The sequence below is a fragment of the Rana temporaria genome, chromosome 1 (assembly GCF_905171775.1).
Source record: "Rana temporaria chromosome 1, aRanTem1.1, whole genome shotgun sequence".
Lineage (NCBI taxonomy): Eukaryota > Metazoa > Chordata > Amphibia > Anura > Ranidae > Rana > Rana temporaria.
The window spans coordinates 158,953,983-158,967,808 of record NC_053489.1 but is presented as its reverse complement, the minus strand read 5'-3'; the positions used below and the strand labels follow the sequence as shown (position 1 = coordinate 158,967,808).

At 40.3% G+C, this 13,826-nt stretch overlaps 1 protein-coding gene across 1 annotated transcript in view; it reads left to right on the top strand.

Annotated features, from left to right (window-relative positions):
- FBN2 (fibrillin 2) overlaps window positions 1-13,826 on the top strand; it is a 290,847-nt gene that overhangs the window by 119,122 nt on the left and 157,899 nt on the right. The window contains exons 8-10 of the mRNA XM_040344842.1: window positions 5,814-5,939; window positions 10,384-10,536; window positions 11,068-11,271. Coding sequence (XP_040200776.1) covers window positions 5,814-5,939; window positions 10,384-10,536; window positions 11,068-11,271 — 483 coding nt within the window. The remainder of the gene's footprint in view (window positions 1-5,813; window positions 5,940-10,383; window positions 10,537-11,067; window positions 11,272-13,826) is intronic.

The window sequence follows — 13,826 nt, the reverse complement described above, 5'->3', positions numbered from 1 at the left end:
ATAAAACAAAACGCTCCTCACCAGAGATAAAATAAAAATAAATCTCCTCACTGGAGATAAAATAAAAATAAATCTCCTCACTGGAGATGAACAAAAAATAAATCTCCTCACCGGAGATGAACAAAAAATAAATAAAAGAATCAATTGCCCCGTCGTGGGCTCAGCCTGGTGCCCCGTCTTTGGCTCCTTACTTGCCTGGGGGCAACTTTAGGCGGGGGTGCGGCATCATCTGGAGACTCCTCCTCAAGTCTCCCACTCCTGGCAGGTTTTGGCTGCCTGCCCTCCAACGCCACCGCTATGCGGGTGAGCACCGCGGTGGTCTCAGCGTGCATCCGCAGCTGGTGGGTGGTGTTGAGATTGTGTTGCTGCGTCAGGTGCCTCACCTCTGCCGTATTGGCCTTTACAGCCACTGCGAGGCTCTTGACTTCAGACACCAGGCGGGAGGTCGTGGCCTGCAGCTCCCCAACACATGTTGCAACTGCTGCAGAATTGGCGCTGATATCCCCCAAACACTCTGGTATCTGGGCCGAGGAGGCCAGGCTGTCTGCGAGCCGCTTTATGTCCCATGCAACAGCACCCACATGCTGGGTCTGGCGGGCCTGATCCCTCGCAGGGGTTTCCTGGATGGCCTCTGGAACCCCTCTCGTTTTTTTGGTGGCCTTCCTGGGGGCAGGAGGGGCTTGGGGCCGTGCATATGGAGAGGCCCATGTGGAGCTTCCCCTGATGGAGGAGGAGGGTTGGGAGGGTTCACTGATGGGGGAGGAGGGTTGTGAGGGTCCCTTGATGGGGGAGGAGGGTTGTGAGGGTCCCATGATGGGGAGGAGGGTTGTGAGGGTCCCATGATGGGGGAGGAGGGTTGAGAGGGTTCAGGGATGGGGGAGGAGGGTTGAGAGGGTTCAGGGATGCTGGGATTTTCTTCGAGGATAAAAATGGCATCCTCCAGGTCCCTGTGCTCCTCCTCTACTTCCTCCAGGGGAGAGGTATGGGCACTCTAAACCCTGGATGGTGTGGGTCGCCCTGCAGCCGACGACGGCCCAGCTCCCTCCTGCACATCTGTGGATGACACAAAGCATTCACATGTTGGTGGGCCCACACACTTGTCACATGTTCCCTTCCACCCCCTCACATGCTACACACCGTATAGGAGATAAAACACACTTACCTGTCCTCAAGGCCTAGTGTCCGGAGTCGTACCCCTCCATGCCCTCCACCTGCTCACGCTGCAGGCATTGGATCATCTCATCCTCCGGGGTCAAGCGCACAGCACAGGGTGGTCCTCCTCCCGTGCCCCTGGCATGACTTGATATTGCACCCAACTTCTCACGGACCTTCCTTTTAAGATCATTGATCTTCTTTTGGATATCTTGTGTGGTCCTGGTGGCATTGCCCACGGCCCTGACCTGCAGGCTGAGCTCCGTCAGGATCTCCTTTTTGCGGGCCTTGCTTGTCTGGTTACTGAGGGCACCATGGAGATACTTATCATGTGCCACTATGCCCGCAACAATAATTGCCCTCTCCTCCGGGAAATAGTTTCTCTTCCTCCGATCCTTCTTCTCGGTATTTGCACCAGCCGCCATTGCTTAGCAAAAGTACTTTCCCTATAGGGGGGGGGGAAATCAGGATGTAATTTTGCGCCGGACGGGCGCATGTCTGGGTGTATTTATAGGCTTGGCGTATCCCAGGAAGTTGGGCTGGCGTAGTTGTGAGCATGCGCACAGGGGAGCGATCATATGTCCACTTCACTGTGCATGCTCCATTCAGGATACGCCGGGCGTATATCACTACTCCACGTTCCGACCATCATTTGCATAAGTTCACACCCACTTACACTTACGGCGCAACGTTAGGAACAAGTGCATTGTGAATATTGTACTTGCCTCTCTGATATACGTTGGCGTATCGCAAATGAGATGTGCTACGCCGGTATAAAGATGCGCCAATCTACCTGAATCTACCCCTATGTCTGCACAAACAAAAACGTATATCCCCATAACAATTGAGGGGGGGCTATGCTTGTGATTTTTTTAGAGCAAAGGCCGAGTTGTCAGTTCATCCAGGGAGTTAGTAGCTTACTAGTTTTCTGGCAGGATCAACAGGTCATTTTATTTACGTGCTGACAAAAGAGTTGGTTGACGTGAAAGGTGTATTGCTATATTTAAGGCCACTATTGCACCATAATTTTGCACTAAAGTGTTTTGCTGCCAGTTAAATGTGTATATAACCTTTAAATTAGAGGAATAGATGGCGTCCTAGTGTCATATTCCAGTCATAGTAAATGGCTTTGATTAACTGTAAGTAATGCTGGGATGTGAATTTTGTAACATTTCCTGAGCAGTTTCATTCCTTGGGATTAACTGAACAGGCATTTCCTTCAACAACATTATATTTCTGAACTTAATGTGGTCAGTTCATGCAATGGTTTAGGAATTCCTGGACATTGAAACATTTTGGAATTTACAACTATTATCTTTATTGAAAGGGTTTTCTTTTATATCCCACAAACCAGCTCAATTTCAAAGAACATTTTTTTTTGAAAATTGGAATCATGCGGCATTAGAGTAAGCATATTCCATAGTAGACAGATACTGCACCCACACAATTTGATTAAACCTGCCCATAAGAGAAAAAGTATAACATTAAAAAAATAATGGAGTTTGAAGATCGATTTAATGTCTGTTGAGGATGTTAAATAGGGGTGCAACGGATCAAAAAACTCACGGATCGGATCGGATCCTCGGATCAGGAGTCACGGATCGGATCATTTTCGGATCAGCGCAAAAAAAAAAGGGTGTTTTCATTGGTCCAAAAAAAAAAATGTGTGTGTGTGTGTATATGTATATATATGTATATATATGTATATATATATATATATATGTATATATATATATATATATATATATATATATATATATATATATACACACACACATACATTTCAGGGGTGGATTAAAGAGGAAGCAGGTGAGGCTGTTTGGGACTTGTTAAAAGTACAATCTTGATGTTTTTACAGCTATATATATATATATATAGCTGTAAAAACATCAAGATTGTACTTTTAACAAGTCCCAAACAGCCTCACCTGCTTCCTCTTTAATCCACCCCTGAAATGTGCTCTTTCCCCCCCCCCTCTCACACCAGTGCTTCTCTGATAATATTCCCTCTTCATGTCGGCTTGCCAGAGCCCAGTGCACAGCGTGACACGCCTCCCCGGGGAGGCGTGTCACGCTGGGCTCTGGCAGCAGACTGGCCGCCGCTCCGGAGCTAGGCCGAAGCCGTGGACTTTCCTAGGCCTAGGCTCCGGAGCGCTCCGCGGATCGCGGGGTGTGCCGATCCGAACGGGGTGGCCCGTTCGGATCACGGATCGGTGACGATCCGTTGCACCCCTAATGTTAAACATAAAATACTTGTAGAATGGGCCTATTCAATATACCTGAAGACTGGAAAAGGAATCATCACGGGGAGATATTTGAACAAAGATTATATATTGTAGAAATTGCATAGGCACAAACAAGGCAATTGTAAACGGTACTATTTATTTGGTAGACCATACAGTTCTTCAGGGGAATAAAGTAATGTTTAAAAAAGGCAGTTGTACAGTAATACACACTTACAGATCGCGGGTTTAAGCGTTTCTTAAAATGAATTTAAAGCCCAAAAAAATGTAATGTAGGATAGAGTGATGAATGTTTAGACTCTCTCTTGGGAGTTATGGAACTACCGGTACTTTCTTTTGCTTGCTTGCTGATACTATATGTATTACAGCTCAGCCACATTGTACAATATGAAATGATGACTTATGCCGCGTACACGCGATTGGTCAAACCGATGAGAACGGTCTGATGGACCATTTTCATCAGACCAAACTGATTGTGTGTAGGCCCCATCGGTTATTTATCCATCAGTTAAAAAAAAAAATTCTTGTTTTAAATTTAACCGATGGATACCTAACCGATAGAAAAAAAAACGATCAATTGTAGGCATGTCCATCGGTTAAAAATCCCTGCATGCTCAGAATAAAGTCTACGCATGCTTGGAAGCTTTGAACTTCATTTTTTTCAGCACGTCGTTGTGTTTTACATCACCACGTTCTGACACGATCTGTTTTTTAACTGATGGTGTGTAGGCACGACTGATCATCAGTAAGCTTCATCGGATAACTGATGGAAAAATCCATCAGACCGTTTTCATCAGACTAACCTATCGTGTGTACAGGGCATAACACTTTTGTTTGGTGTAAAAATTATTTATTATTCAAAGATAAATAAAAATCTATGAAATGCTAATTTTTTATAAATCAGCAGCCAAAATCTCTATAGCAGGAGCTTGAAAAGCCCCAAGAGTGCTCATTGCTTTGACTAAGGCCAACATTTTTTGAATAATGATACATACTAAATAGCATAAAGTTAGAGTTTGAGAGAATGTGTGGCCTATGCCTTCTATACATACAACATAAGACCACCTTCCATATCTCCCCAACCTGAATCCATAGCTGATGTGGTGCTCCCAGGAAGTCACTACTCCCCCCTCCCCCATTGAGTCTTTTCCATCTATCTCCTTCTTTCAGTTGGGAGCTTTATATTTATCACGTCAATGCTGTGTAAAGCCCTGGACATACATACAATTTTGGAAGGATTAATTATGTTTAAACACCCTGTTACTACCCTCTACATTCACTTGTTAATATTTATATTCATCCAAGCTCAACCACAATGTATGCCATGGAATGATGACTCTGACAATTCTGATTGTTGAAAAAATTCTAAATAGTTTAAAAACAGATACAAATATAGTGAATGTAAATCCAACATTTTTACCTGGATCAGAAATTAGAGGTAAAATATTTTAGTGGGGACATTAGCTCTGTAGACAACTGTCTTACTGTTGTATTTTCAGGACAGGAAGTGGTGTAAAATCTCTCCAAAGAGATAGCAAAACAAATGTGATATGAGTTTTAACCACTCCCTAGATCATCCAAAAATATTGATTTCAAATACCTTTTGATTTTTGACATTTATATCATTGCAATGAAAAGGGTTGATCATTTTGAAGTAAGGGAAAGTCCATACTAATCATAAATAGTTTAATAAAAATAACAGTAGTTTTGTGAGACTAAAACTGAGTAGGACAGGCTGCTGGGAGCTGAATTTTACAGAACCATCAACAGAAGTAAATGCACTTGACAGTTGTACACTTACCTCCCTTGGACCCAATATTCAGATTTACTGTATATGAAGATCATCTTTAGAGGAGCAGGGGGAAAACATCATATTCTAATTATATGGATTATGTGATTACCTAATTTGCTAACGTAAACAACATCAGTAAACAAATCAAGATCTAAACAACTTTTCCAGAGTTTCTCTTCAGCCTAGGTTCACACTGCTGCGAATTTAAAATCGCGGTAAAATGCGCGATTTTACCGCGATTTCGCGGCTGCGATTTTGCCGCAATTTCGGCCGCAATTTAATGTAAATCGCGGCCCGAAATCGCAAAAAGTAGTACAGGAACTACTTTTTGAAATCGCAGATGCGGCGTTGCACTGATTAGGACAGTGCCATTGCCGACAATTGCCGCCGATTTGAGATGCGATTTGACATGTCAAATCGCATCTCAAATCGTTCCAAATCGTACCCAGTGTGAACCAGGGCTCAAAGAAATAATAGAAGCAGTTGTGTTTGCATGAAAAAATAAAGTCATAGTAATTCTATTATATGTAGTTGTATCATTTTATTTGTATAAATTATGTTATTTTGCTGAATATTTCAAATCATTAATGAATCCGATGTAACCATATGTCTTATTTAACTCAACAGACATTGATGAATGCAGCACTATTCCTGGTATTTGTAATGGAGGAGAATGTTCTAACACAATTGGTAGCTATTATTGCATTTGTCCTCGTGGATATCTAACATCTGTTGATGGCTTACACTGCATTGGTAAGAAAGATAGTATATTATACTTTTATACATTGTTTATCTAGTATAGTAAGGAGAAAGTAAAAGTGGTAACTGATCTGTATTTGTTTCTTACAAAATTCAATTGGTAATGTAAAAGTTATTTCTTGTTCAGAAATTTTATTGAAGGAAAGAACAATAAGTCTCGACAGGATGCATAAAAAGTAAACATTCCCCCAGGATAAGGGAAGGGAGGGTGATAGTGGTCTGGTCATTATGAGTAGGCAGAGTTATCCATAGGGCTATTCAGGTTAATAGTAAAGTATTATCGATGTTGGGAGGGAGGACATGTTCGACCCAAGGTCTATAAATATGTTCAAACTTTTTGACCCTGTCTAGGAGAACTGCTTCTATTTTGGCGTGGACCATGGCTCTAGTAACCCTATTTTTGGTTTCCAAGATAATGAGGTGTGGGATTTTCCAGGCCTTTACAATGGTTTGCTTTACTGATGTTGTAACCTGCAAGAGTAGCTTGAATTGGAGATAGGTTACATTGGGAGGTTTCTTATTGGTTAGAGCAATGGCTGGATCAGGGGCTATGGTATTGCCAATAAGTGTGGAAATGATATGGAAAATGTCGGTCCAGTATGATTGGGCTTGTGGGCAACTCCACCAGATAAAGGCGTGCCATTGTCCAGGCAACTTTGGAGACAAGCAGGAGAGTAGGATGGAAGATATTTGGCTATCAGGGAAGGGACCAGGTACTAGCGCATTAATACTTTGTAATTTGCTTCATAGGCCACAACATTCTGCGCAGCTGATTTTGTGGAAGCCCAGATGTTGGACCAATCAGTAGCATCCAGTTTTAGGCCTAGATTGGATTCCCATTTGTTTATGTAGTGTAGCGATGTGTGTGTTGGTGGGTCTACCAGTTGTAAGTAGAAAGAGGAGATCAAGCCCAGTGCATGGGGATCCTTCTTGCAAATATGTTCAAAGTTTGTCATGTTGGGTAGGGAGGAGTCGGTGCATAGGCATGAGGGAAAAAAATGTTTAAGTTGGAGGTAGCGGAAAATTTGAGAATTAGGAATTCCGTACATTTCACAAAGAGTGGGGAATGTCTTAAAGGCATCAGAGGTTGTGTAGATAGGATAGAAGAGGGTTATTAGGATATTGGAATCTGAATTTAGTTTTGAGATTATCCCACATCCGTAAGGAGTGGCAAGTGACCAGGTTCTTCACTGTCCTTCGATCGCGTGGACAAAGTCACAGTAGTTTAGCCACGAAGATGTAAAAGTTATTTCATGCCCTAGTTTTTTCATACATGGATAGATTTTCAACTGAATTGGTAATGAGAGATTTGCTTGTCTAGATCATAACACCGTGAGTTTGCCACAAGTAACTGCCTGCACTTGTTGTAATACTTTGTTATTGCTTCAGGGTTAAACCCTTCAATGCACAGTTTTTAGCTTAGACATATCAGGTGGTTTATATGGACGACCCTAATGGAAAGAAACTGGATATGACAGTTCTTATGTCATCCATAAACAACTGACACTGTTACAGAACAGGCTTCAAAAAATCCTTGATCAAAATACTAACAAATAAGGACATTATCTACAGTGCTTGGCAATTACTTTCTGTGTATGAGGTCATCTTTTGGCCCCCTTAGGCAAATCCTAGAGACATTGGTGTAATCCTCTGCCAGTGGGTCACCTAGTTGAACATAATCATGACTATACAGTAGTAGCATTTTATGCTCTCACTTGGTAAATGAACACAGCGTCAAGAGCTGCCTGTGTATGAACAAATTTACTATGTAATTAGGGTTTTGAAGTGTCTTAAACAAATTGCTCCTACATACTAATTATCCCTATATCGTCCCATTTTTGGGGACTTTTTAAAACTATTCTATTGTGTTTCGCCATGTGTTTCTGTTATTAATTGATTTAATTATAACCATCCATTAGTCCTCACCTTTCATTTTATTCATATATTCTTTTGCTTAAAAAAATCTTTAATTAAACAATAGTAAATAAAAAAGCCTGAGACATATCAACAACGTGGTTAACTTCAGAGTTTTCGTAAATATTTCAATAGCCTCAGTAACACATTGGCAAATGTAAAAGTAAACTACAGTTTATATAGAGGGGAGTCTTGCCAGGTTAAAATAAATGTGTCAGTAAATCTATCATCTATATTAATATACCTGTGAATAAAAGCTTCTTAATGTAGGAACTACTGTGCCTTTGGGAGTGGGAGAATGGCCGCTTCTTTTGTGACAGGACTTTATATATATAAATTCTTTAGAGATGAGCATTTACTATGAAATTATTTAATATACTTAAGGTGTATGAAATGTACTGTAGTAATTGTAATTACAGACACATACAAGCATTTTTTCACATGATAAAGCTATTGTCTCTGAGTAATCCTTAATTTTGAAATCCTGAACTAGACATATCCTATATGTATAGTAACTTATAAACTGTTTATGTCTACTTATCATATTGTGTCCTTAGATAAACCTTGCATTGTTTCCCTGTACTTCATCACTGTTCAGGTCACATGAGGTTCTACAGATGAGAAAATCCTCATTCTTCACGATTTATCCAATATACAAGTGCATTAATTGTGTATAAACAACTTAAAGGAACATTTAGAATGAACCCTGATATTTTTGTATTACTAATTAGGTCAAAGGGATTGAGAAACAAGAGCAAGAAGCATTATTTTTTCTGCTTTGGTTGTATTTGTTTGGCCAGGGGCTGCTGTTACATGCTACTCTGTTGAAAGCTCACTCTCATCTAATGGGTTTGGTTTGGATGCAAACCAGAAAGAGTTTGTAGTATGCAAGGGTTCGGATGCTGAAGATTAACATCCACCTTTGTTTGTGGTGTCCATGTGCTGACAGATGGAGATCTCTGAAGCCAAGATATGTTAGTATATACTGACACTGGGATTTATTTAAAGCAATCTAAAAAGTGCAGGCAAACCCTTTATTACTTCACTTGGTTTAAAATAACTGTACTTTGTCATTTTGGCTATATAGCTTTTTGGTATATTTGGTTCTATAGTTCAAATTTTCTTAACATTAATGTGAAAAAAATGGTAAATGAATACCATGTTAAGGAAATCTATATTTTTTTAAGTTCATCAGCAGATTAGTAGTTGAAGAAAGAAATGTATTTTTGTACTGTGTAATGTTCTACAACTGCTAGGCTAGGCAATATATCATAACACTAATAATAATACTGATCCATATAGGTTACACACTACTAGCTTTTGCCTACTTTTGAGTTAAGCTATAAATATCAAATGAGTAAGCTCCAAGGTCTAAAAGTGCCCATTCATATGGGCACTTGGATAATTTTTCCCTGCCCTGGAGGACCTTACTTACTTAGCCTTTTGTCACTCGTAGCCAGTTTGGGAGGACGTGAACTCACTTACTGGTATGTTTTTAGATGAGAAAAATAATCCATTACAAGCATTAAACCCTATGTAGATGCCCTTGTGTGAATGGAACACAGCAGTACTACAATTTTTCAGTACAAACCACTAGGCTAACAAGTGCCATACAAAATATTAATATTCCATTAGTATAATTCTTATCATTCTTAATTATTATGTTAATATAATGACATGACAGCAGTATAACAAAACTTTTTTTTACAGCAACCTAAAAGGTTTTGGACAGCTGTAACTGCCATATATATTATACAGAGTTTAAAGAATGTTTGAAATCAAATTTGTTTTAGGGAATGCTAACCTTTACGTCCTGTCCTCAGAAACACACAGGAACTGAGAGAAAAACTCTTTTTAGTAAAGAAAAATCCTTGTTTAAACAGTTGTTATCCAAATGAGTGTGCTCAAATTTGTGGATTTCCCCACATTTTCAGAGGGAAATGATAGAGGTTCTTACCCCTAACCACTCAATCTAAAATACAATTCAACTTTACACACATTTTGGATTTTGGGGTTTATTTGCTAAAGGCAGATAAGCTTTTCACTTTGCAAGGGAATATCCAGAGCATAGTGAAGCTCTGCAGATTTTATCATCCGATCATGCAAAAATTATATTTTATTTTTTCATGATTGGGTATTCTTAGCAAAGTTTAACTCTGGGGCAAATTCTCTTGCAAACTGTAACTTCCCTTGCAGAGTGAACAGGCTATGAATATTTTAGCTTCCTTTAAAGTGACATATTCCTGACCTCACTACACCAAAGTATAGGGTGCTTACTAACTCATATAGTTCCATATTTGGACTGATCTGTGTTGAATTGTGATAATGTGTACCCCAGTCACTCACATCCTTTTATGATAATCAATTGGTAAATCAAGGTATTCTAGCTGGAATCACAATCTTGACCTGGTCCACTTACTGCTGATAGAAATGATGAAACTGCTGGAACATTAGAATAATGAGTCATCCATATGAAGATGTGTGATTTGTAATTAAGTATATGTCGTGCATTGTTTTTGCATAGATCAGAGGTCAGGTACATGCTTCTCCAGTCTTGTAAATGGACGTTGTGCACAGGAGCTGTCAGGCAGATTTACCAAAATGCAATGCTGCTGTGAAGCTGGTCGATGTTGGGCTTTGGGATCCATTCCTGAACTGTGTCCAGTCAGAGGTTCAGGTCAGTAACAAATTCTAAAGCAATTTGTTTTCTTTCTGCTTGGGTTTTTTTTCTTTCTTTGAGAAATCATTTTACTTATTTCATAGTAATCTAGTAAACCAGGGGTAAAAAATGCAAGCTAATTTTATTTAGAAAGTCTGCTTGTAATGTAATCTTCATAATGGGAAAATGTCTCCACTTGTAAAGTATAGGTAATGATGGGTTCTGCAACACATATCCTCACAAACTAGCTGTGCTTATTTTTTGTGGATTGGCTGGACTTAACTGTTCTTAGTTTAGTGATGTCAATACATTTGTTTGGTTGGAGCTACGCTGTGTAAAAAAAACAAAAACAAAAAACAAAAAAACAATCATCATTGAGTGGTTGAACAGTCCAAGGATATATTTATAAATAATTAATTGTTAGGAATATTAAGAGACCAGAGCCACATATATGTCAATTAAGTGGGTTTTTTTTGTTTGTTTTTTTTAAGAAAGTTGAACCTTCCTTGGTTTAAAAACACTAAAAACACACAGTTTTGTTTTTTTCAGATGACTATCGGAGGCTTTGCATTGATGGGGTTCCATTTGGGGGTCCCAGAATAGATGGCCCGGGAGTATTTGGACCAAATGTGTTTGGACCTGGTGGAAATGGATATATCCCTCCTTTACCAGGTGGAAATGGTTTTCATCCCAGTGTAGGTGGAACAGGAATTGATGGAACTGGTACTGGAACAGGAGCAGGAGGAGGTGTTGGTGAGTTACTGTATGGTTCTAAACATGAATTCAGAAATTCTTTGTGGTCATTCTAGTTTAAATTTAAATGATATGGGGATATAAAATGTCTCTATCCTTATGGCATTCATAGAGATTGTGAACAAAGAAATCATTATCATTAATGTTATACTATTTCTTATTATCACTAATATTGATATCATGCGTATGACCGCTAATTACACTTTTCTAAGTAATAACACTTTAACTATTTTTAAATGTACACACACTGAGTCCAGTGAGCCAATTGTGTAAGATGTGGTAGCAATTTAAAATGTTTACGTTAAGGCTGCTTAACTTTTACTTCTGATAATGATGATTAGTACTTCTGGTGATGATTAGTAGTTTACTAAGAAGTATTTTGTTTAAAAGAGTTAGTAATTGCACTCCTTACCATGCAAGTGAAAAGAAAGTCAAAACTCTCACACCTCTCTTTCAATAAATTTTTATTAAGTTTCAAAATAAGGTTACATCAGTCACAAATATCATCCGAAATATTAATAACTCTAATGGACTATGCACATCTTTTTGCATTAGAGCAGCCAAAATTGTAGCAGTAAATCACAATTCAAATAGCCGATTGGCAGACAGTCTGAGAGGATAAAAAAAAAAAAGAAAAAAGGGGGAGGGGGGGGGAGAAAATTATTCAAAACTAATCCAAACATTAGTTTCACACCCAAGAGAAGGGCTGGAGCTAAGGGGAACACACCATGCTAAGAGCACGGCCCCGGCCCCCTCACACCCCCGCCCCGTACCCAAGATACTATTGCTGATGTGGGTGAGAAGAAAAAAAAAAAAAAGGGGGGGGGGAGGATAATCCATGTGCATATTGTAACCTTGCAAAAGCACATATATTAAAAGATAAGAACCCAACAACTGACAGAGATAGGAAGAAAAGAATAGAGAAAAAGGAAACAGAGAGAGAAGGGAGGGAAGGGGAGGAGGGGTAAGGAGGGGAAGCTCAGTGCCTATCTACCCGTTAGATTCCATTTAAACAAGTGCAGGAACCTGGGTAAGGGGGATATCAATAAAAACAGCCCAAGGAGTCCAAATCTCATGGAACTTAGCAACGGAGTCATTTAATATGCTGGATAATTTTTCTTGAACCATGATCCATGAGATTTTCTGTTTAGCAACTGAGATGAGTGGCCTAGGCTGTTTCCAGGATTTGGCTATGGATATTTTGGAGCCGAGTAAAATGAAATGAACTAGGTGTTGTGTCGATTTAGGAAGCGAGGGGATAAGGGCATTTAACAAGGCTACGTCAGGGGTCCTAGGGATCTGAAATCCGGTCACTCTGTGAATCATATTGAAGATGAGTCTCCAGAATGAGCGGATCCTAGGGCATTCCCACCAGATGTGGGCCATGGAGCCCCGAAGCTGGCAACCCCTAAAACAAAGAGGATCCGCATCCGAAAACATAGCAGCCAATCTGGAGGGAGTAAGATACCATCTGGTAATGACCTTTACATTCGCCTCTACCAAGGAAATATTCTGAATGCCCTTGAACGATCTAGAGACAGCTTTATGCCAAGACTCCAAGCTAATGGATTTCTGTAAATCAGACTCCCAAGCCGTCATATAAGTTGTTTTATCAATTGGGTGAGTGAGGGCTGAATAGATCACTGAAATGCCTCCCCTCCGCCCCATGGCTTGTCCACACCAAATCTCATAAGCAGTAAAATCAGGGGGTAGGGGTTTGGTTCTCCAGATACTATGCAGGAAACTGGATATTTGTTTAAAGTGGACCATCTCTACATCGGGTAGCTTCAGTGTGTGGATACAGTAGCTCAGGGAAATGGGACCACTAGAGGTGAAATATTGGCCTATCCGATATAGCCCCTTATCCATCCACCACTTAAAGTTAGAAGTTTGCAGACCATCTGGAAAATCGGGATTATTGAAAATATGTGCCAAAGGACGGGAAGTGGACGTTAGGCAGGGATTTCCTTTGAGGCGGTCCCATAAAGCAAAAGATTGTGAGAGTACTGGAGAAAGAATGGAAGGGCGGGACTTGGCAGGGGACCAAAGCAAAAAATCCAGGGGAATAGACGGGACTGCTTGTTGTTCAATATCGACCCAATCTGGTCTCTCAAATTTGGAGTAAAGGGTGGAAAATTGAGCCAGTCTAGCTGAAAGGTAGTATTTGTGAAGCTCTGGGTATCCCAAACCACCCTTGTGTCTGTGACGGAAGAGTGTATCCTGTGGTATACGATACCCTGAAGAACCCCAGATAAATTTAAGCAGTTTGCCTTGGAAAGATTTTAAATGATTTCTCCTGATCGGGATTGGAAGAGAGCGAAATAGATAAAGCAACCTTGGGAGCAGCGTCATTTTAAGTGAGTTGATCCTCCCCAACCAGGAGAGGTAGAGTTTGGACCACCTGGCCAGATCAGCATCCAGCTTCTTAAAGATTGGGGGGTAATTAAGGTCGTATAAGTTTTCAGTCTTAGCGGAAAGGGCGATACCCAGATATTGAATCGAGGTATCACTCCACTTAAATTTAAAAGATAGTTTCAGTTCCGAAACTACATCAG